Below are 21,294 nucleotides of genomic sequence, written 5' to 3' on the forward strand. Positions count from 1 at the left end.
AGTTGTATTTCGGCCGATTTACCAAACATTGTTGTATACAATTCTATATATTGTGTTCGAATTTTCAAAATGCCCACTTATCCGGACACAAAAACTGAAATGTTTTTAGAATGGGGCGAAAACAATATGCAATGTAGCAAAAACATGATGCGGATTCTAATCAAATTTGCTGACAAAGATCTGGAAGAAATACACGATATAATAATAGAATTGGAAAGCAAAATCTCTTTGAAAGACAAAAAAGAAACAGAAAAAATGCGAAAGGATATGGAGGAACGCCTCGAAAAATACGAGGATGAAGTACAACAAAGAAAACATAGGAAGTTTCAAAAGGATGAAGCTGATTATAAACATGGACGCATTTTGACATTTGCAAAACGCTTTGATGCCCTGAAATCGAACGTCGCAACGAAAACGTATCATTCAATAAGTGGATCCGGTAGTGAATCCGATGTGAGTGGTGGCGAAGGGTCCACAACCACGGGATACAAACATCAAACAAACTTATCTTTTTTAGAGGAAATGCGCCTAGTGAACCTCGATCAAAATTTGTCAAGAACACAAGGCCAAGCGAGGGGAAGAGGCAGAGGCAGAGGCAGCGCATTTGGAAAAAATGTTACAAAGTCTTCAAAAGCCACCGAAGAACCAGGAGATCAAAAAACAACCGCAGCAGCCACAAGGAGACAATATCCGCTGAGGAACAGAAACAAGAATCAATAGAAAAGGAAAACCTAATAATAAATTTGTCAAACCACATATTAACACCAGTGAAAACCAAAGTTCTAAATAAAGGATTACGTTTTTGTCCACAAAAGCACTTTAATCACACGGCCACGAAAATTGACATTTATAAGTTTGTACGAAAAATCAAATTGGCAAAAATCTTTGCCAACAAAGATGAAAGAGAAGGACAACCAACAGAGGAAGGAGGAGAACCAACAACCACCACAGGCGAACAGACATCGGAACTAACAATTGAGTTAATACCGCACCTGAAAGTATTATATGATCTTGCCAATGAATATGAAAATAACGAAGTCTCAGAAATGACAATGCTACAGGAACTGGGATTGGACACTAAATTACATCAAAAAAGTAACGTACGATCAAAATCGAAATACTGTCCACAACTGTATCCAGGGAATAAAATAAACTTATTCTCAGAAGCCGTGATGACAGAACTGGAAAAATTGGAAAAACAGCGAAACAGAAGATCGGAAAACATCACAATAAAAGAAAACAGAGCCATACAAGCATTGGCAAAGAACAGTGAAATAATAATAAAGCCCGCGGATAAGGGCGGCAATATTGTTATTCAAAATACTCAAGACTATGTGAAAGAAGCGCATCGACAACTAGATGATGAGACTAAGTACAAGAAATGAACATGCAATCCAATAAATACAATGCAAAAAGATTTGAAATACATGTTGGACGAATGGCACAAACAAAAACTATTGGACCCTGAGGAACTAAAATACCTTTGGAAGGAAAATCCAACCATGCCAACAATTTACTTCTTGCCGAAGGTGCACAAGACCCTTATTGACCCACCAGGCAGACCAATAGTATCCTCATGTGATTCCATCTACGAAAACATCTCATCCTATGTCGATCAATATTTAGCTTCAATGGTGAAAAATTTAGCCTCATATGTACAAGACACTGGGGATTTTTTACGAATACTATCTGACATCACTTGGGAATCCTGCCTTCCTATTGGTCACAATAGATGTTGTATCCTTATACACATCAATTGAACATACAATAGGATTAAAAGCCTGTGCCTACTTTCTCAAACAAATGAACATATCACAATTGGAACACTCAGCCATGCTGCTGACCCTGATCAATACTTGCTTAAACAATAATGTCTTCCTCTTTAATCATAACATTTACCAACAACTATGCGGATGCGCAATGGGCGTCTCCTTCTCCCCAAACTATGCGAACCTTACTATGGGTTGCTGGGAGAAGGAGATAGCATGGGGACAGGACAATCATGAAGAACTAGAAAAAATAATGCCCTGGTCGAGATGTATTGACGACCTCTTTCTCATATGGAACGGGACAAAGAAAGAATTCATGCAATACTTCTCCAAACTAAACAACAATGAAGCAGGATTATCATTCACATGCAACACAAGCAAAAGTAGGATTGACTATTTGGACATCACAGTGTATATTGAGAATGACCAAATTAACACCACACTTTATAGGAAAAGTACGGCAACCAACAGTATCCTACATGCTGAAAGTTTCCATCCGAAATCAGTAATAAAGTATGTACCGTTCGGAGAATTTATAAGAATGAAAAGAAATTGTTCTAAAGAGGAAGAAGCGAATGTACAAATTGCCAAATGTGCATCTAGGCTAGAAGCAAGAGGATACAGAAAAAGAGATTTAAACAAAAATATGGAAAACATTAAGCAAAAAGCAAGATCAGAAATCTTAATGCAACAACCAAAAGTGGCAAAGAACATGCATGAAACACCAAGATTGATTCTAAACTATAGCAAAGAGGCACACAAAATACGAGGATGTATACAAAAATATTGGCCATTATTACATCAAGACGCTGATTTAAAGAAAATCTTAGGAAATGAGCCAAAATTATCGTTCAGAAAAGTACCTTCCTTGAAGGACATGCTCGTGAGAAGCCACTTTGAAAATCCAAGCAAAAAATCTACTAACTAGCTTGAAGAGCAGCAAAATGGATTCAATGAGTGTGGACGTTGCAAGGCGTGCAAAATTGGTAAAAATATAAAATCTTTCAGGGATCCAGAGGGACGACTAATTAAATCAAAACAAAAATAACTTGCACTACCCAATTTGTAGTGTACATAACTCAATGTGACTGTGCACAAATGTACATTGGAAGCACAATCTGTGCCCTGAAGAAGAGAATGCTTGAGCATATAAGAGCTGTAAAGAATAGAGACATGACATATGCTACAGCTAAACATATGCTCGAATGCCAAGGTGGGAATTGGGAGAAAATGTGCTTTTTTGGAATAGATAACATCGAACAAAATGAAAGACTGGGTGATCGAAAACTAAAATTACGCCAAATGGAATCAAAGTACATAATTCGCATGAAAACCAAGATCCCGAGAGGGATGAACCTTGATGAGGAACTCTTTGTACATTTGTAACAAGAACTTGAAATTAGACGCAGTATCAAAATCAATTATGTGACTGTCAGTAACACGCAAAAAATGTTTAACATCCTGTAAAATATAGTAATGAGTAAATGGTTTAGCATAGATAGGAGGACCGCCACGTGTAAAGATATTGCTGAGAATTGTAGGTACTATACCCAAATAGAACACAATATATAGAATTGTATACAACAATGTTTGGTAAATCGGCTGAAATACAACTGCACTAATGTGTTAACATTTTTTGGTTAAATAGGTACTATACCTGTAATTTAAAGCAGACAATATGCATAACGAAGTGCAGTTGCATCACAAAAACGTGTCTTGTAATGCTATTACAAAATTATGATTTATTACTGTCACAAAAGGTGTCATTTGATGATATGGATATACACAAACTACAAATCCCAGAAATCCATGGGACGGGTTTGAATTGCAAAGCCTTGATAAACAGAGAAAAAGTAGTGCCACCTACCGTTAGAAAGGGCGTGTGCCCGAAACGCGTCGGTGTGACAGACTTGCTGTGGAGTTTGCTTAATAAATCAGTTATTTACAGTTCCTGAGTGCGGCGTTTAACTTTGGGAGAAAAAAAAATATATATATATATTTTTTTTTCAAGGTACCTAATTGTGGAGTTAAGAATAGTAATTCTATACTTCCCTCTGTGAGCATATTTTTCGATATTTTGTGCCTTGATATTATTTGCCATCTTGCCGATGTACACATCAGAAGCAATAGGCTGCCCAAATGTACTAGTGGTGTACCGCTAGCGTGGGTCCGCATTGTTAAGAGGACGAACATCAGTGAAAGAGTACAACCAGATGTTTGGTGCTGCCCATGTATCTCATTTTACAACATGTGACACAGCAGTGTATTAGCGCAACTCTCCCCACAACTTCCTGTTTGTAGTTATGGAGGCACCAGTAGAATGACAGGCACTATGGCCGGAATCCATGTACACCTCCTCGTAATTTCCCATTACATTAAGCCTGAGCTGCACTCTTGGACCGAGATTGGTGATAACAAAAAGGCTGTTCCGAAAATCCTGCCATTCAGCCACAGCACTGTGGCTGGCCCCAACCATCCTCCCAGCAGCATAAGCTACTACTCAAAATCCCTCCCTTTTGAAATTAAGGGCTATTAGGTAATTTCATACATTAAGGGACACCATCATTGTAGCCCCAGATTTCCATCTAACAACCCAGTGCATGCAGGGTGTTGAAGCTCTGATTCACTCAAATCTAACCATTCACACGAAAGATATATAATGGTTTCCAGAATTAAACAATGGACTGGCACATGGCATTCTGGAGGACATGGAGCCTGCTGGTAACTTTATATGAAATAAATTGCCTACAAAATGGGCTATATTGAAATCAGGTAACTTCTCAACCTGCTAGTGCCTCGGAAATGCTGAGAGGGCAAGAGTCTGTTACATGTCAGGCAGTGGCGGCCGGCATGCACTGAGGATGCTGAGGCGGGTGGGACAAAAAGAAAAGTAAAATATAAATATAAGTAAAAAAATAATTACACTTACCTTCCTGGTGCAACGTCCTCCTCGCTTGGGCCTTCCCCAGGTAGGCAGGCTCCAACGCGGGACCCAGGAAACTGCAGTAACCAATCCTGGCACTGCTCTCATGCAGCATGAAAGAAGTGCCAGGAATGGAGGGAGCTGCCTCCTTCGGTGCTCCTGAAGACACTGGAGCCCTATTCTGTCTGTAACCCAGCTACCTTAGAGAGCTGTGTTAGAGGGGTGTAAAATGTGCATGTCTGGCTGCCCAGCTTACTTCATGCAATCCCTCACTTCTATTTGGAGGAGTGCAAGGATTTGGGGTTTCAAATCCTGCTCGGAATTCCTTTCAACGAGGTCATGCTCTGAGGAAAAGACTAAGGGCCATATGTATCAAGGCCAAATGGGTTCGCAAACGCCGTTTGCGAACCCATTTTCGCAAATTGGTATGTATCAAACAATTTGGGTGCAAAATAAGGAATCACAAAATTTGCCATTCCTTATTTTGCAATTGCATTTGAGGAATCGCAAATTTTGCGATTCCCTAAATGCAATGTATCAAGGAAAAAAAATCCAAAATGCCCTTAAGGAATCGCAAATTACCACCAACTTCTAGTTAGTGGTAAGTTGCGAATTCTTTTAAAAAAGCATTTTTTTGAAAATCCAATGGTGCCATGTGACGCTCATACATGCCCTTAGGGCATGTATGTGCGCCATATGTGCACACATGTCATTTTCAGGGGTGCAGCAGGGTGTTCTTGAGACACCCCTGCACCCTTGAAATTATTCTCAATTTGCGATTAACAAATTGCGAATCGCAAATTGAGAATAATTTCCTATTCATTCCTATGGGCCTCCTGGCCCATAGAAATGAATGGGAAATTATTCCTTAATTGCGATCTAATCGCAATTAAAGAAATTTTAAGGAATCGCTAACAAATAGCGAATTTCTTCATACATACCATTTAGCGATTTCTAAATAGCGATTCCTTAAAAATCGCTATTTAGGAATCGCAAAAGGGTATGTTGATACATATGGCCCTAGGACCCAGGAGCAAGCAGTCTTTCCAAGTTTACAGTATGAACATTGGACGAATTACAAGCGGCAAACATGTGAAATTCAAGTTGAAAAATGTTGCACATATGGAGGTGGAGTAGATTATGTACAACTCACAAAGAACAAAGAAAATCATGGCCAGCCATGGTAAAGCTAGAGACCAAGTAAGGTCTCAGCTCTGCAATGCTGAATAAATGTTGGCCTTGATCTTCTTTTCTTTTCTGGTGAACTATGGGTTATTCATTTTCCTGCATGCCACTCCACCTCAATCTACCACCAGTTTGTCCCAGAACCTTTACACAAACCATAGACGATTAGTAACATGTATGCCGACCAACGTTTTTGTTTTGGGACATTTATTTTACATGTGCACAAGGACTAGGGGATGCGGGGACCTGAAAGAAAGGCCAGATTGAGCATGGGTTTGTGCAGTCAGCAATAATTGCAGCTCTGATACAATCATGTTTTGAAGATACAAGTAACATTGCTTTTTTGCCACTTGTGCACCCTGCTTTTCAAGGCAACTAGGCGATTCTATGGTCATTTGCCAACCTTTATCAAACTGGCAACCTCACATGCTCTCTTCTGTTCACTTGGTAATGCGGCAACCTACAGTTGTCTTAATGTAGCGCTTGTTCTGTTTGGTTGCAGAATTCAGAAGAGGAGGAGAAGCTGCTTTTCATACCCTTTCTCTATGCTACACCCCTCCCCCCACTTTTGGTCAGACATGAAGAGTGTCTGTCAGGCTGAACAAAGATCAGCCTGACAGACACTCTTTATGTTCAGGGCAGGCAGCCAGGTACTATACATGGTTTAAAAATGCAGGGTGTCCGGCTGCCTGAGCTGTACTTTGCCGGGCTGAAGATGTCACAGCCAGGTGGTCATGACCTCCTCTCCTCAGCCCAGAAAAGCTCAGCAAGGTCCTCCCACTCTTGATGGGGGGGAGCATTACTGATAGACTTGGACCTCTGCACTTCAGTTATAAGTCCTGATGTGCCCGGGCTGAGTGTCAATCCGTGACACCTCGTCAGAGTGGGGCGGGATCTACAACTCTCACTGACCCCATCCCACTCTGTGATGAGTACGGGGCACAGCCAATGAGAGTAGACTGCAGTCCCAACCCTCCAGGAACCTCACAGGCTTCCCTGCAGCCATACGAGAACCCCACTGCAGCCAGTACGTTTTGTTTTGTTTTTTTTGTTTAGTGTGTGCGTGTGTGCATGTCGGTATGTATGAATGTATGTGTATTTGTGAATGCATGCTGTGTGTGGGTGTGTGTGCTTTTGAATGGTGGGTGTATGTGTGCACGCTTGTGAATGCATGGGTGTGAGTGAGAGTGTAGGTAGATGGATGAGAGGATGTTTGTGCGTGTGTTGCCCGCCCCCCTCCTGTGCAGATTATCAGGCACCACTGAGCCTGTGAAAGTTTCCCCAGTGCCACTATTGCTTCCTAACATTCTATATCCAGCACAATCCCATTGGCTGAGGTGCTGCGGAAACAGAAATGGTTCAGTCCATTTGTGTTCAGAGAAGCTTAGGCCCATGATTGAAAGCTTTCCAATGCCAAAAGTGGTTTAATCCATTTGTGTCCCAGGTTAGGAGTTTTAACTGAGACGACCCTGAGCCAGATATAATCCCACCCATTCCTAGTCCAGCTAAGGCGATTCACAAGAGGTGCCCGTGCCGGAAACTGTTCCATCCATTTACATTTTGTTCTGCCAAGGCTTCTTGTGGCAGGTGCTCGTCCATTGCTGAAAGTGGCTCCGGCCACTTGAAATCTATGCAGCCTTGATTGTCTGTGGGAGGTGCTATAGTGTCAGAAATAGTTGAGTCCTTTTGTGATTAGAATGGATTTGGCATGTTATGGGAGACGCTACAATGTGGGACGCGCCACAGTCCAAATATTGCCACAGCCCTACATAATTCAGTATTGACCGTGTAACAGAAATATGTTCCAGTGTCAGAAATAATTCAGCCTTTCCAGGTTCTGCTTTCCAAGACCTTGGAGGTATGTACTGTGTAATTACTGATTGTAGAAAGCTCATGTGAACACCACTACAAATTTTGAGCCAGTCTTGTTAGCAAAGGCATCATGATCACATATGTAATTATTTATAAACCTACATCGCAGTGCATAATGAAGGACCTCAGTCGTCAAGAAGCTTCAGAGTAAAGGTCTGATCCATGAATGTTACCCCCCGCCCAGTCCACAGGAGAGGGGTAAAAAAATACAAGAAAGTGTTCCATCCATGGATGGTATACTCAACCAAGTCCACAAAGAGGGGTTTGCATTATCGGAAATGGTCTAGTCTAGGGAGGGCAGGCCCAATTCGGTACACAAAAAGGCATTCACATTACCAGGAATGGGGCAGGCCATGGAGGGCAGCTACAATAAAGTCTACAAAAAGAGGTTTGCATTATCAGGAATTGTTCATTCTAGGAAGGGCAAACCTAACCTAGAATCCAAAAAAGGAGTTTGCGTTCCTAGGAATGGTACAGTCGAGGGAAGGTAGACCCACCCAGTCTACAAAAAAAGGGGTTCACATTACCGGGAATAGTTCAGTCTAGGGAAGACAGACCCAAACCACCAGTACTCAAAAAGGGTTTTACATTACTAGGAATTATTTAGTTTATGGCAGGCAGAAAAAAAAAATTGTACACAAAAAAAGGTGTTCATCTTAGCAGCAGTGGTTCATTTTGGGGAAGGTAGACACAACCACGTCCACAAAAAAAGGGTTCAAATTACCAGGAACGGTTCAGCCCACAGAGGGCAGACCGAACTCTGTACACAAAAAAGTTTCCTTTATCAGTAATAGGTCAGTCTAAGGAGGGGAGATCCTACTACACAGGAAGGGGGTTCACATTACAATCAATGGTTCAGTCAATGGAGGCCAGGCCTAACTCAAACCACAAAAATGGGTTCACAATTACCAGGAATGTTTCAGTTCCTGGTGGGTTTAGCCAGTACAGACCCAAAGACGATATTGGTTTCACATCACCAGGAATGGTCCAATCTACAGAGTGGAGCCACTGTCCCAAAGAGGGGAGTCTGTGTTACCCGCTTGGCTCAGTCCATGTGTGGTAAACCCCCGGGACATTACTAGGAATGATTTGATCCGTGCCTGAAACGCATTTAGAAGATTTCTTCTATAGCAAGCAGACTCAGTCCATATATTCTGATAGTTCCTGCTTGCTGTGTCAGTCCATAGGCGTGTTCAGATGGTGCACCTGCAGCTCCTGGTCAGTGTGCTCCAAGTCGAATAAGTTTACTGAATCAGCGCCCGTGACGGGGAGGATGTCCAGTCCGTGGTCTTTGCCGTGTGCTAGCAGCAGATGCTCGTTGGCCTGAGTGACTGAGTCCATGGAGTCCATATCCCCTCTCAGGGTGAGCACATTCTTGAGGGACAGTCCAAGCCGGTGAGCGCTGTTGGAGTTCCGCATTGATAGGGAGATGGCGCTGGCTCTGTGCTCCCAGGAGCGGCGGCAGCAGGGCAGGTACTTGGCCATGGCCCGCTTAAAATCGCGCATGAACAGTGGATAGATGATGGGATTCATGGTGCTATTGAAGTATCCCAGCCATGTGAAGACATCAAAGAGGCTGTCTGGGACACAGTTACACACAGCCTGTAGAAAAGACAAAGAGACAAGCAGCAGTGAGAGGAGTAAGCACATGGTCTGCAGCCAGTCATACAGTCACAAACCCATAGCTTCCTATGCCTTGTTTATATACCTTTAAAAAACCCTTTGACATCATACTGGCTTTCAAGGTGAAGTGTTGGTGCACGTGTGCATACACTGTGACATTACAGTAGATCACCTGGTTGTTTACAATAGTATTGAAACAATATTCAACACAGAGCCACACTATAGTACATATACATGACTGCCGAGTTGCCCTACATTGATGATTAAGGACCTGTGCAAGAATATTTGGATAAGCATTGGCTATTTGAACAATGGGGGAGGGGAGCATGCTCCCACTTGCCTTCACCTGTTCTCCAAATTGATATTTACCACTTGCTGTGCCAACATTGGGTGGCAAACAAAAGATTAATTAGGAGTGTGAACACTATTGAAGACTGCATCTACCAGAATGCACTGAGAAGCCTGGTGCTGATCGGGAGGCAGTGTGCTGCCTCCATCACAGTTTAAAGAACAATTGACTTACATAAATGATTTCCAATGAGGTTCATTGTATGCAAATTTATTGTATGAGGGTACCCCGGTAATCTGGCCCTTCAGGGCTATAGCGAATGCTTCTCCACTATGCACTATGATTTTTACACAGACTAATACATACATGGAACCACATTTAATATGCTTCACAACAAACAGGTACCAGCTCTATCATGGGGAAATGGGGATAGGATGCAACACCTCAATGCCACAGAGGGTAAAACACGTGTGCCTGGTGCTAGATGCACACGGCTCATAACTACACGTCTGGGAAGCCTGCAGGAGTATAGTAGATTACCAACTTTTCTGGTTGAACAGCTAGAGAAATACCCTGGAGAGTATCCAAGACTAATTTCTTTAGAAAAAGAAGTGGCCGCCCTTGGTGCATTAAAGAAAGACCTATTCTGATTGTGTTCCAGGAGGCTTGACTCCCAAATGGCTCATCCCTCCCCTAGAACTTGCTCAGGACTCTGGGATCCTGGAAGAGTCCCGTGGCCATATGTAACAAGAAGTGGCAGAGTGAGGCTTTAGCCGTCATGGCTTAACACCTCACTCCGCCACTTCAGAAAAGCATGGCTGCATCATATTTACAAGAACATGGTACAGCCTTGCGTTTCCCCCTGCGTTGGCGCTACACTTAGCAGCCTAGCGCTAACTCAGGCACCCTTGCACCATAGTGCAAGGGTGTCTGCGTGCAGGGGAAGATTGCTTATGTGCTGGAAGGTGTCCCTTCACTGCCATCACTCTCTGCAAACATTCAGCTGAGTCTGTGACTGTCGGATGTTCTCCAGTGTCATGGCCATGTCCAGTGTCATGGCCATGGGGCATACACATTGCATGATCATTTGTACAAAGTTCTTGACCCATTCGTCTGCAACCCATACCCTTACTTTGCGGACTTATGGTTGTTGGGATAGGAAATCCGACATGTCGTGGGCCCCTGGGCGATACACCACATCAAAGTTTTACATCTGCAACTGAACCGTCCATCATTCTATCCTCGGTGGCAGAAGTCGTGAGGTATACATGAACAGTGGGATCAGCGGTTTGTGATCAGTAATGATTTTGAACAGCCTTTCACAGAGGTAAAGGTGGAAGTGGCGATGACCCAATTGGCTTGCCAGTGCTTCCCTCTTTATGTGGCTGCGGTTACCGGTCTCCATGAGGGGTGCAGTCGACAGGGCTAGCATCACCCAACAGCAATGTGCAGCGATGAGGGTCCTACTACGCCATGCTAGCATCCTTTAACAAAATGTTCTTCACCCTCAGGAACGCCATGTCAGCTTTGGCATCCCATTCGTACACCGTGTCAGCTTAAATGAGGGGCCTCAAGCGTTCTAGAATGGTGGCCAGGTTTGGTATAAATTGACCACAGTAAGTGGGCATGGCTAGAAAACTCTGAACCACTGACACATTCTGTGGCCCTCGCACTTTCTGAATTGCTTCAGGTTTCTTTGGGTCAACCTGAAGGCCTTGTTTTGAAAAGATGTAGCCGAAGACTGTGATCAGCAAGGCGTGTGTGGGAGTATATCAGTGATAATGAGGACTTCTGCCAGCCCAATTAGCTTCTCACGGATCGTATTCTGGAAGACCTTGGAGGCAGAGGAAATGGCAAAATGCTGTTGTTTGTATCTCCTTAACCCAAGATGCATGGAAAAAGTTGTGATATATCAGCACGGTTTATCTAGCTGCAGTTGGTGGAAGCCAGTATTGAGGTCCATTTTTGAGAACCACTGGACATCATTTCAGTCCGTAATAATGTCATCCATTGTCGGCATGAGATGATGCTCTCACTGAATCACGATATTCAGAAGACGCATGTACGGACAGAGGTGGAAGGCTCTGGTCTGTCTCGTTATAGGCACCACCACTAACAGGGATACCCATGCGGGCAGCCTATAACTTTATCAATCATGTCTAGCTGTTTAAGTTTGCATAGTTCTTCTACCAAGGGACACAGATGGAAAAGGACTACTGGTGTGCGGCCTGGTCAATGTGCAGCTGGACCTGTATACCCTGCAGGCAACCAAGACCCGGGAACAACTCTGCAAAATTCTTAAGAACTGCCTCTGCGTCGTGGACATGGCAGTAAAAGAATGCCATCTGTAAGTCTTTGCCAGTGCACAATCTGATAAGAGTGCCTGTTCCTTCCTTTGTGATGTGGAACTGGGCTCTTTCTCTGGGCTTGCAGTTCATCACTAACATGCCTGACTCCTGCTAAGTCCAATTGGCTCTGACTACCGTAAACAAAGACCTTGGCCTTTGTAGTTTTCATTGGGGACTGAGGCTGTAGGTCCTCAAACTGCTGTGTATCCATGACATTCACAGATGCCCCCATGTTGATCAGGGCCAGCAATCATCAGAGTGCACACGGGGACCAGTCTCTTCTTGGTGTGTACCAGTTGTGCAACAAAGATCGGGAATTGAGCTGTTTTTGTCACTGTCTGGTGCACCTGCACTATTTAGTTGGATCACTCTGCCATCATCCTAGGTGCCGTCCTCCAGCATTAGGTATTTCAGAGATGAGCACGGGTGCTGTTAGCCCTGGGGCCTTTGTCCCTTGTCCTCACTTCTGCAGATGTGGGCAAAGGGATCTGGCTTCCCTCACAGAGCGCTGGTCTTGCCTTTCGCTGGGCAGGAGTCCGCTTGGTGAAGTTCAAGGCCACAGTTCCTTTACTTCAAATGGGCAGGCGTGAGTTGCACTGGTACTAGTGGGTGCACTGCTTGTCTGTAGACTGCATCCACCCTCTCCTTCTCTACCCGGACAAGGCCCATCTCACCTTCTCCAGTTGAGCTCGAGCCAATAGAGTCGGTCTGCTGTTCGGAGTTTGTGAGAGCATGCCAGTTTGAGGACGGGTTCTAGCGTCGTATTGGACTGATGGAGGAACTGATTTCCTAACGTGGATGAGCAGCAACCTTGTGCGATCTGGGCTGTAACCTCCTTGGCCTGTTCATCATCCACACACGTGCTGGTGAGGGTCTGTAGGCGGTGAGCAAAGAGTCAATGTATTCAACCTTGCGTTGTCATGCTTTGCACAGTTTTAATCTCTCACAATTGAGGTTTAGCCTTCCAAATATGCTTTGTAGGCTGCTACTGCTGCATCAAAGTTGTGGTCATCCCATCTCCCCAGCAATGTCTTAAAAAGCTGGTAAATGTCCACATCCCCAAGTGCAGGAGGAGCAACCACTTGACTGTACCATCAGTCTTGCATGTGGTGCAAAATAAATTGTTCACCCAACCAATCCACATGCGCCAACTCTGAGATGCAGACACTGGGTCCACAAGGGTGCTGAAAGGGGTAGTGCCATCAGTAAGGCTTGGCCCTAGGTCCTGTGGGTGGCAGAGGCACAGAAGCAGGCTGCTGTGGTGGTTTGTCTGCCATGCTGATGGTATACCACCTGCAGTTGACACTGAGGGCACGCAGGAGGGGCCCCATTTGAATCGACTGGCTCATTGTTTACTCTGTATAGTAGATGAGAAAGAGGGCTACATACCCCCCACAGTGTCACAGCCCCCACCAGGGGGGCAGCAGCAAGGCCAAATTAGCGATAGCACAGGGCAGTCTTCATCAACAGGCCTGCTGCTCTGCAACTGGTCGCAATTTCCCATGTGGCCACCAAATGGAGCTGCTGCCACACAAGTGCTGGTGCAGGCCACGTGCATGGCAGTGTGTCACAGCCAGACAGTAGCAGGGCAGAGATACATCAATCACCCCCCAGATAAGGAGCACAGTCCACTGTGGCAGTCCTCGTGTTCTGATTGTACTCCCAGGAGGCACCGGTGAGGCCTGCCAGAAGCCGGGAGAGGGAGGAACAGGTGAGGCCACAGCTGGAAGGCAAACAGGGCGCTTGCACTGGATAGCATTCCGGGCAGCACTTGCCAGCATCCAGGGTTCAGGCAGGGGAGGTCTGACGGCAGGAGCTCAGCTTGAGATGGAAGGAACCTCGTCACCAGTGTAGAGGTGCACACACAAAGAGATACAGGCCAAGCACAGCAGGGGCTAAAGACACACACTCATACAGTATTGCTCGACTTGGAGGGGCCTCTTGTGGTTCACGTCCCCTTTACTTATCTCCTTCAGAGGAGCCCGGCCCGGGCTCATGCAGCTCGGCTACTGTAGCACCTTCCCCAGCCCTGGAGCATACAAGCAGAATACACCACACATGGGAACTGAGGTTGAACATGTCTATTCTTTAACCTTCATTTCTACTCTACCCATTATGTCATACTTTCCAAACCACACCCTTACACCTCCCCCGCATATCACATTGTTCCTGTTCAGAGTCTGCCCAGAACCACTAGGGTCCTATTGCGCATAGCATCAATATGCGACATCTCCCCCTTAGTTAAATAAGAAGTGGCAGGCATCCCTTAAATCCTATTTCCTCAATTAGTCTGAGAGGAGCTAGCACTTTTCTGCTGGCTCGGGTGATCCCTGGTGATCGAGATCCACCCTCATCATGCAATAGAGGCACCGGCTCAGGCTTGGGAGCCGGACCTGAAGTTGTGGTTGCTTCCAAAGTAGTTTTAGGAGCTAGTGAGGGTCGAGGTAGATGTTTAACGTGTGATGTGTCCCAAGTGATGGACTTCCCGGGATTATGTGCTGTCACCATATGTCCTTTGCACAACACCACCCATAAAGGATCAGTGGTGAATGGCGTGTCAGTCTTTAATTTCTGTCTCTGTTTTACCAGTACCCAGTCTCATTTGTCAAAGACTGTTTCCTGTGCGTGTTGGCGCTGATCAGCATATACTTTCATTTTACTCTTACAAGTAGGGTCGGTGTCAAAAAGTTTGTCATTCTTTACTGACCAATCAGATGTCCATTGAGGTAGTTTTGTTCTGATGGTTCTCCCAAACAGCAAGGTAGCCGTGCTCTCGCCCGTTGTGGAATAGGGAGTTGATCGATAGGCCTGGAGAGCCTGGCACAGAGCTTGGTTTAAGTCGATTTTTTCAATGGACGTTCATTAAATTATCCTCTTGAGGGTGCCCATAAATATTTCAACTACCCTATTGACAGTTGGCCAGAGGGGTGTACTATTTTGTTGTGTGACTTTGAGTTGTACAAGGAACTCTTTAAACGGTTTAGTGTTGAAGGGCGACCATTATCGAACTTTGGTGTTTCGGAGATACCTCATGTTGCAAATATGTCATCAAGCCTTTCTATGACTTTACCATGAGTTTTCGATGACTTTGTTTCCACCCAAGGGAAACGTGAATATTCATCTATGACTACCATTAGATGCTATCCATTTCCTAATGGTCCGAAGAAGTCAACGGCAATTCTTTCCCACGCATGGGCAGGAAGGTCAGACATTGTTGCTGGGTGCTGAGTCACCTTGGGGGGACAGGCTGTTGCAGATGTAGCATCTTTTCAGTTCCTTTTCTACTCTCCCATCTAGTCGAGAGAACCACACTCTGTCTCTTAGTGTTCTTTTGGTGACTAAAATTCCACGACCTGCTGCCTCAGACTCTCTGGTATGATGATCCTCCAGCCTTTCAGTATTATGCCTTCTTGTGTGACTTCTTACACATCCTGTAATTTTTTTACTTTTGGAAGTCAGTATCATCAGCCAGAGGCTGTGCGCTCCATTTCCATGCATGTGTCTCAAGTTCTTTGACAATAGTCATTTCTTTTTCTGTTTTAGTGGCAGTAATGTTTTGATCCACACACAGAGCCGCTGGTGTACTGAACCTCACAATAAAGTTGAGCCATTCTTCAGCCTTCCTGGATGTCAAGTTAGGACGAAGTATCTGTGGTTGTGAAAGTAATACGCTGGGTTCTGATCCTTCCCAGGTTTGTGCACAATCTCATAGCCATACTCTTGCAGCCTCAAACCCCACCTCTTAATGCAAGGGGTCATCTTACCCTTCGGGTTTCCAAAAATAGTGAGCAACATCTAGTGGTCTGTGATGAAAGTGAATCATTTTCCATAGAGTAATACATCACAATGTTTGCAGGCCCACATCACAACCAGACTTTCCTTCTCAGGCTGATACAGCATGTTCTGTTTCAGACAGGCTTCAACTGGCATAGGTCATAATATGTCTCTGAGCACTCACAGGTGGCCACTGTGTTGAGCAAGGATGGACTCTAGCCTCACCGTACTTGCATCTACCATAACTTTGGTGTGTAGCCTGGTGTCGAAGTAGGCCATTTCAGCTGCATTCTCAACTGCGTGCTTTATTTCTTTGAAACTTTGATCGTACTCAGGAGACCATTGAAAAGAAACATTCCGCTTTGTCAAGTCTCTCAATAGGTCATTTGCTAAAGCAAAATTATGAATGTAATGTGAACAATAACTGGCCATGCCTAGAAAGGATCGCAGCATGGTAATACCTCGGGCAGGGCAAATGGATGCCAGTGCTTGCACCTTGTCTGGATCTGAAGTCATTACCCCATCAGAAAATATGTGCCCAAAAAACTTAAGTTTGGGTTTGTGGGATTCACATTTCGCTCATTAAAAGTAAGGCCTTCATCATCAAGTAACCGGCATACATGAGTAAAGGCTTTGTCCTGTTCTCTGTGAGTGCTTCCAAAAACTAGTATGACATCATTGTATTTGAAAGCATGTGTAACTGGTTGGATTACTCTGCGAATGACATCCTGAAATATCTCAGCAGATGAAGATACTCCAAAGCTCAGTCTCTTATATCTGACCAAACCAACAAGAGTGGAAAAAGTGGTAATACATCTGCAGTTCTCTTCTAGCTAAAGTTGGTGATACCCTTTGTTTAGGTCAAGACGGGAAAGACTTTACCTCCATTCAGTTGTATGAATATGTCCACTATAAGTGGACCAGGGTGTCTCTCCCTCTCAATGCCTTCGTTTGACTGGCGCATAACAACACAAATGCATACCGCTCCACTAATCTCTTTTTTTGGTACTGCTACAGGCTAAACCCATGGCATGAGGCCTGTAGAACGTTCAGTGATGTAAGGTTTCAAAGTGTTGCCAACTCTTTCTCAAAAACGTCTTGCAAATGAAAAACGACTCTACAGAGTCGCTGGGCAACAGGAAGAACATCTTTGTTGATATGAAGCTGATTTTTTTTTCTTGAGTTTTCCCAAGCCATGAAACAATGATGGCAATTGCCTCATAAAATTAGCCTGAGCACAGATGTTATAGTTGAGGGATTTTAACCCCATGTCAGCCGCTGTGGCAAAACTGAGTTAGCATGCACTAGACCAGGTTCCTTGTTGAACATGACTGGTGGCTCGTACTGATGTCGTTTTGAGCTGCACTGCCGCTGTGAACGAATCTTGGCTTTGCAACAATTTAGAAGCTGCTCAGGTTTATACCTTTGTGTCTGAAGGAGTGAGGCGTGACCCAGTCCAGAAGCTGTTGAAATTTTCCACTGGCATGATATTAATTGACGCCCCACTGTCGATGATAAAGATTACGGGGTGACCGTGTATCTTCAATGTAATTCTGGGGCAGTGTCTGAATGAAGTTCAGCGCTTGGTTTGGTGAGCTTTTACTAGTCTTCAGTCTTCTTCACAAACAGCTAATTCCACGTGTGCACGTCTTCTTTTGGTGGACATCAGCAGCAAGCACCAATCCTCCTTACTAGTACTTGATGGTGACATTGAAGAATCGAACTTGATGAAGATTTACTTTGCTTGGTCTCTACTTGGTGCAGTTAATGTTACTTTTTGGTTTTGTGGGTGTGTTGAGAGTGTTTCTGGCTTGCTCAGGCATCCATCTTTTCTTTCTATTTTGATGCATTTGACTTTTCTTTAGCTTGACACAGTAATGAAATGATTCTCTTTCGTACAACCTTTACAGATTTGTGCTAGGGTTGGACATTTGCCTTCATGGGGAAATGATAATCCATATCTGAAGCATAGTTTTGTTTCCTTCGAGAACGCTGACTTGCATGCATTCATTTTGTGCTTGTGCTTACTTTTCACGGTCAACGCTGATTTATTGCGGACTGTCCCTGCTTCCATGTCAGCAGCATGTCGTACTGCTTGTTCCTCTGCTCTCGCAGCCATCAGCAGTTTTTTTAGGCTGAGTGTCTCTCTCAACATGCGTCTTCTAAGGAATCTGATAGGCAGCAATTGATGGCTCTGAAGCGCATGGCTGGTTCATCAATAAAGTCAAAGAATGTGCAATTTTTAATAAGTGTGTCAAGTCTCTCAACATACTCGTCCGTTGTTTCACCACTCTTTTGTCACACCTTGTTGAAACATACCTTGTTGAAAACATACCTTTCATAGTCAACATTCACCATTGTATTAAACTTGGCTTCTAGTTCTTCTTTAATTTTTTGGTTCAATGTTGCAGCAGTCTGTGAAACTTTCTTTAGCACTTCTTTCACTCCATCACCTGAAAGGTTTTTGAAATATTTGATGATTTTCTTGTCATCCTACACCTCAAGCACATATATAAATTAATCAAATGTTTCAATCCACGCAGTCCACCTAGCACCTATGTTTTGTATCTTGGCTATGTCGAATGGTGGTGGTGGCTTTAAGAACACTGTTGTATTATATTTTGCACTCCCTTCTGCCGCCATTGTGTTAGCATGTGACTTTCAACTTATCATGGCGCAGGGTGACTCACACAACTTCTACAAGCATCAACCATGTTCAAGAGCATGTGTCCAGTACACTCCAACCACTTATGAATCTGAGTATACTTTCTTTGTTTTCTGTTTATTCTATCTTATTAGCGTTATAGTCACTTTTCATACATGGTCTGAATAGTTGCCATGGCCTGTGATGATGCTCCAGCGAATTATCAGTCGTTAAGCTTCTCAGCCGTACATCGCACATTCTATCAACTCCATTTCTCTAGACGCATATGCATGCAACACCATGCAAAGTTCCTGACGTTTCTGTAATGTTGGCATGTTCAGAGCAATGCGCTCTTTCAGGTCACTCCCTAGTCGCTCTATGTTCGGGGCACAGTCAAATTTCTCTGCCAACAACCTCGACGGCGGTATTGGCCGGCGTTTTGAACAAGCTTCTCTGTAAGGCCTCCGATTGCTTCTTGGCCATGTATGGGCTGGAGCGGGGCTTTGACTTCACATATGCTGGTCGCAGACTGTTTTGTATCGATACTGGCACACGCGGCATGCACAAGCAGTTTGCCATACTGTTGTAAACTCTCAGGGAGAGCATTCTTGTTTCCCACAGGCAAGTATCTCCTACTCGTCGCAAGGTTTTTCATCTTTCCCAGACCTGGAGCATGCATGCAGATTACGCCACCCACGGGAGCTGAGGTTGAACATGTCTTTATTATCCTACCTTTATTCATACTCTACCCATTACATCATACTTCCCACACCACACATAACACCTCCCCCGCATATCATGTAGTCAGGGCCGGACTGGCTACTGGGCGTTTTGGAATGCTGCTGAGCTGGGGGCTGATTTCACTGCGGCGGGGGCTGATTTCGTTCATAGAGACCTGGGTGTACTTAGAAATAATTAAAGCAAAACGAATTTCGTTCAGTACATGCAGGTCCCCATCAACGAAATCAGCCCCTAGCTCAGCAGCATTAAAAAACGCCTGGTAGCCAGTCCGGCCCTGCATATAGTTCCTGTTTAGAGTCCGCCCAGAACCACCAGGGTCCCAGTGCGCATAGCATCAACATGCTACAGCTCCGAAGCCAAGGTCTCTATGCTATAATTTAGTACCTTTATCACTGTGCTCTATCAATTTAATTTAATGGCTGGTTATTGCATCATTGTGAGGCACACTAGTGAACACCTGAGGGTCAAGATTAATTAATATCTGTATGACATTTACTTTTAGTATAGATAACAATATATGGAATAATATTTTTCACATCCACTGTATTTACGTGTTGCTGACAAATGTATCGGTTTGTTTCTTATAATTATGATCTATTCTGCGATGACAAAAAATTATTTTGGGTGTATAACATAACAAAAACGAGCTTCTGGAATGCTCATTTTGTTTTGTCCCGAAGTTGGCCCTGTGGCAATACTGAAACTGTGGTGATAGATAATTCTTACAGCTTACAATTTGTCAGTTAATATAAACGTAGGACACTACGGTAGCCAGAATATGTGAACTTGATTGCTGGTTCTTGGGTGTCTGGGATACGCGTGTGATGGACCGATGGAATTTCACTGGGTTTCCACATTGTGCAGGGCAGCTTGTGTATTCGTTTACATTGCTTTTGAACTGTGCACTGTATTTTGCCGTGCTCAGTGTTTGATTGCCTAATGTCTTTAACTTATATTTAAACAGGAATAATGTATTATAATTTAAACTTTAGTACAAAATCAATGTTGAAAGCAGGTAATTTCATCTGCATGCTCTATTCCTTTATGGATTTACAATAAATACTATTTTTAGGACAAGCATAAAATTGTGGCGTTTCTTTGATGTGTTTAAATCGCACTTTATCTATTTTCAGAGGTGGGTGTTATTAAATGCCAAACCAAGTAAGGTACCAAAAATGCAGCTTAAAATAACCATAAAAGATAATAGCTTGCTTACATCTACCGTTTACCGTCTGAATTTTTTGTTAATTGCTTTTATTTGTTAATTGTTTTTGTGCAGGAAGGTTCACCGTCCTGCACAAAAACAATCCTTAGAGGCATGTTCCTCTTTCTAAGTATTCTGCAGAATGCTTAGAAACTTAGAAAGAGGAAACAGCGAGGAGAAACTAAGGGGCATATTACCAAGGGCCTTATCGCCGCTTTAGCGGAAATTTTACCCGCTAAAGCGGCGATAATTTTATCGCCCTTTTACCTAGCTGTCACTAACACCAGTTAGCGACTGCTAGTAGGAGATAGCGATCATCTTGGGGCCCACTTTGCATGTCAGCGATATTAATCGCTAATGACATGCAAAGTGGGCGTGCCAAGATGTTAGCGACTGGAAACAGTCGCTAACATCGCTATCTCCTATTACCTACTTTTGGAAATAATCGCGCTAAGCGCGAATATCTCCCAAAGCTAACTCCTGCCCAGAGCAGTTCTTAGCCATGTTATCCAATGGTAGGTGGATAACATGGCTAAGAGCAATTGCTCGGTAATGCATGAATATCGCTGACTTTACAGCGATAGTCATACATTTCTTCCGATTTTTATCGCTTAGGAGATAAACCTTGATAATTGCAAGGTTTCTAAGCGATAAAAATAGGCGAAGCACGGCGATAAAATGATTGCCTCTAACCAAGCTTAGCGATAATTATCGCTTATTCTTGGTAATATGCCCCTAAGATATTTCTCCTTGTTGCATCTCTGGTGGGAAGGCGTTCAATTCTGACGTATTCCCAGGTCTACCAGTGTTGGTAAATTTGGAAATGTTTCAGATTACATGGCTGGATGTGTGGGAACACCCACGCTCCACCCATGCAACGCCCACACCACGTAGAGTAATGCAAGGCAACAGAGGCGCAACT

At 44.0% G+C, this 21,294-nt stretch overlaps 1 protein-coding gene across 1 annotated transcript in view; it reads right to left on the minus strand.

Moving 5' to 3' along the window:
* Positions 1-6,601: 6,601 nt before the first annotated feature.
* The window catches only part of HTR6 (5-hydroxytryptamine receptor 6), a 176,277-nt gene continuing 161,584 nt past the window's right edge, over positions 6,602-21,294 (minus strand). Inside the window, exon 4 of the mRNA XM_078642489.1 lies at positions 6,602-9,351. Within this exon, the coding sequence (XP_078498615.1) occupies positions 8,926-9,351 (426 nt within the window). The 3' untranslated portion in view covers positions 6,602-8,925. The remainder of the gene's footprint in view (positions 9,352-21,294) is intronic.

The sequence above is a fragment of the Lissotriton helveticus genome, chromosome 5_1 (genome assembly GCF_964261635.1).
Source record: "Lissotriton helveticus chromosome 5_1, aLisHel1.1, whole genome shotgun sequence".
Taxonomy (NCBI): Eukaryota; Metazoa; Chordata; class Amphibia; order Caudata; family Salamandridae; genus Lissotriton; species Lissotriton helveticus.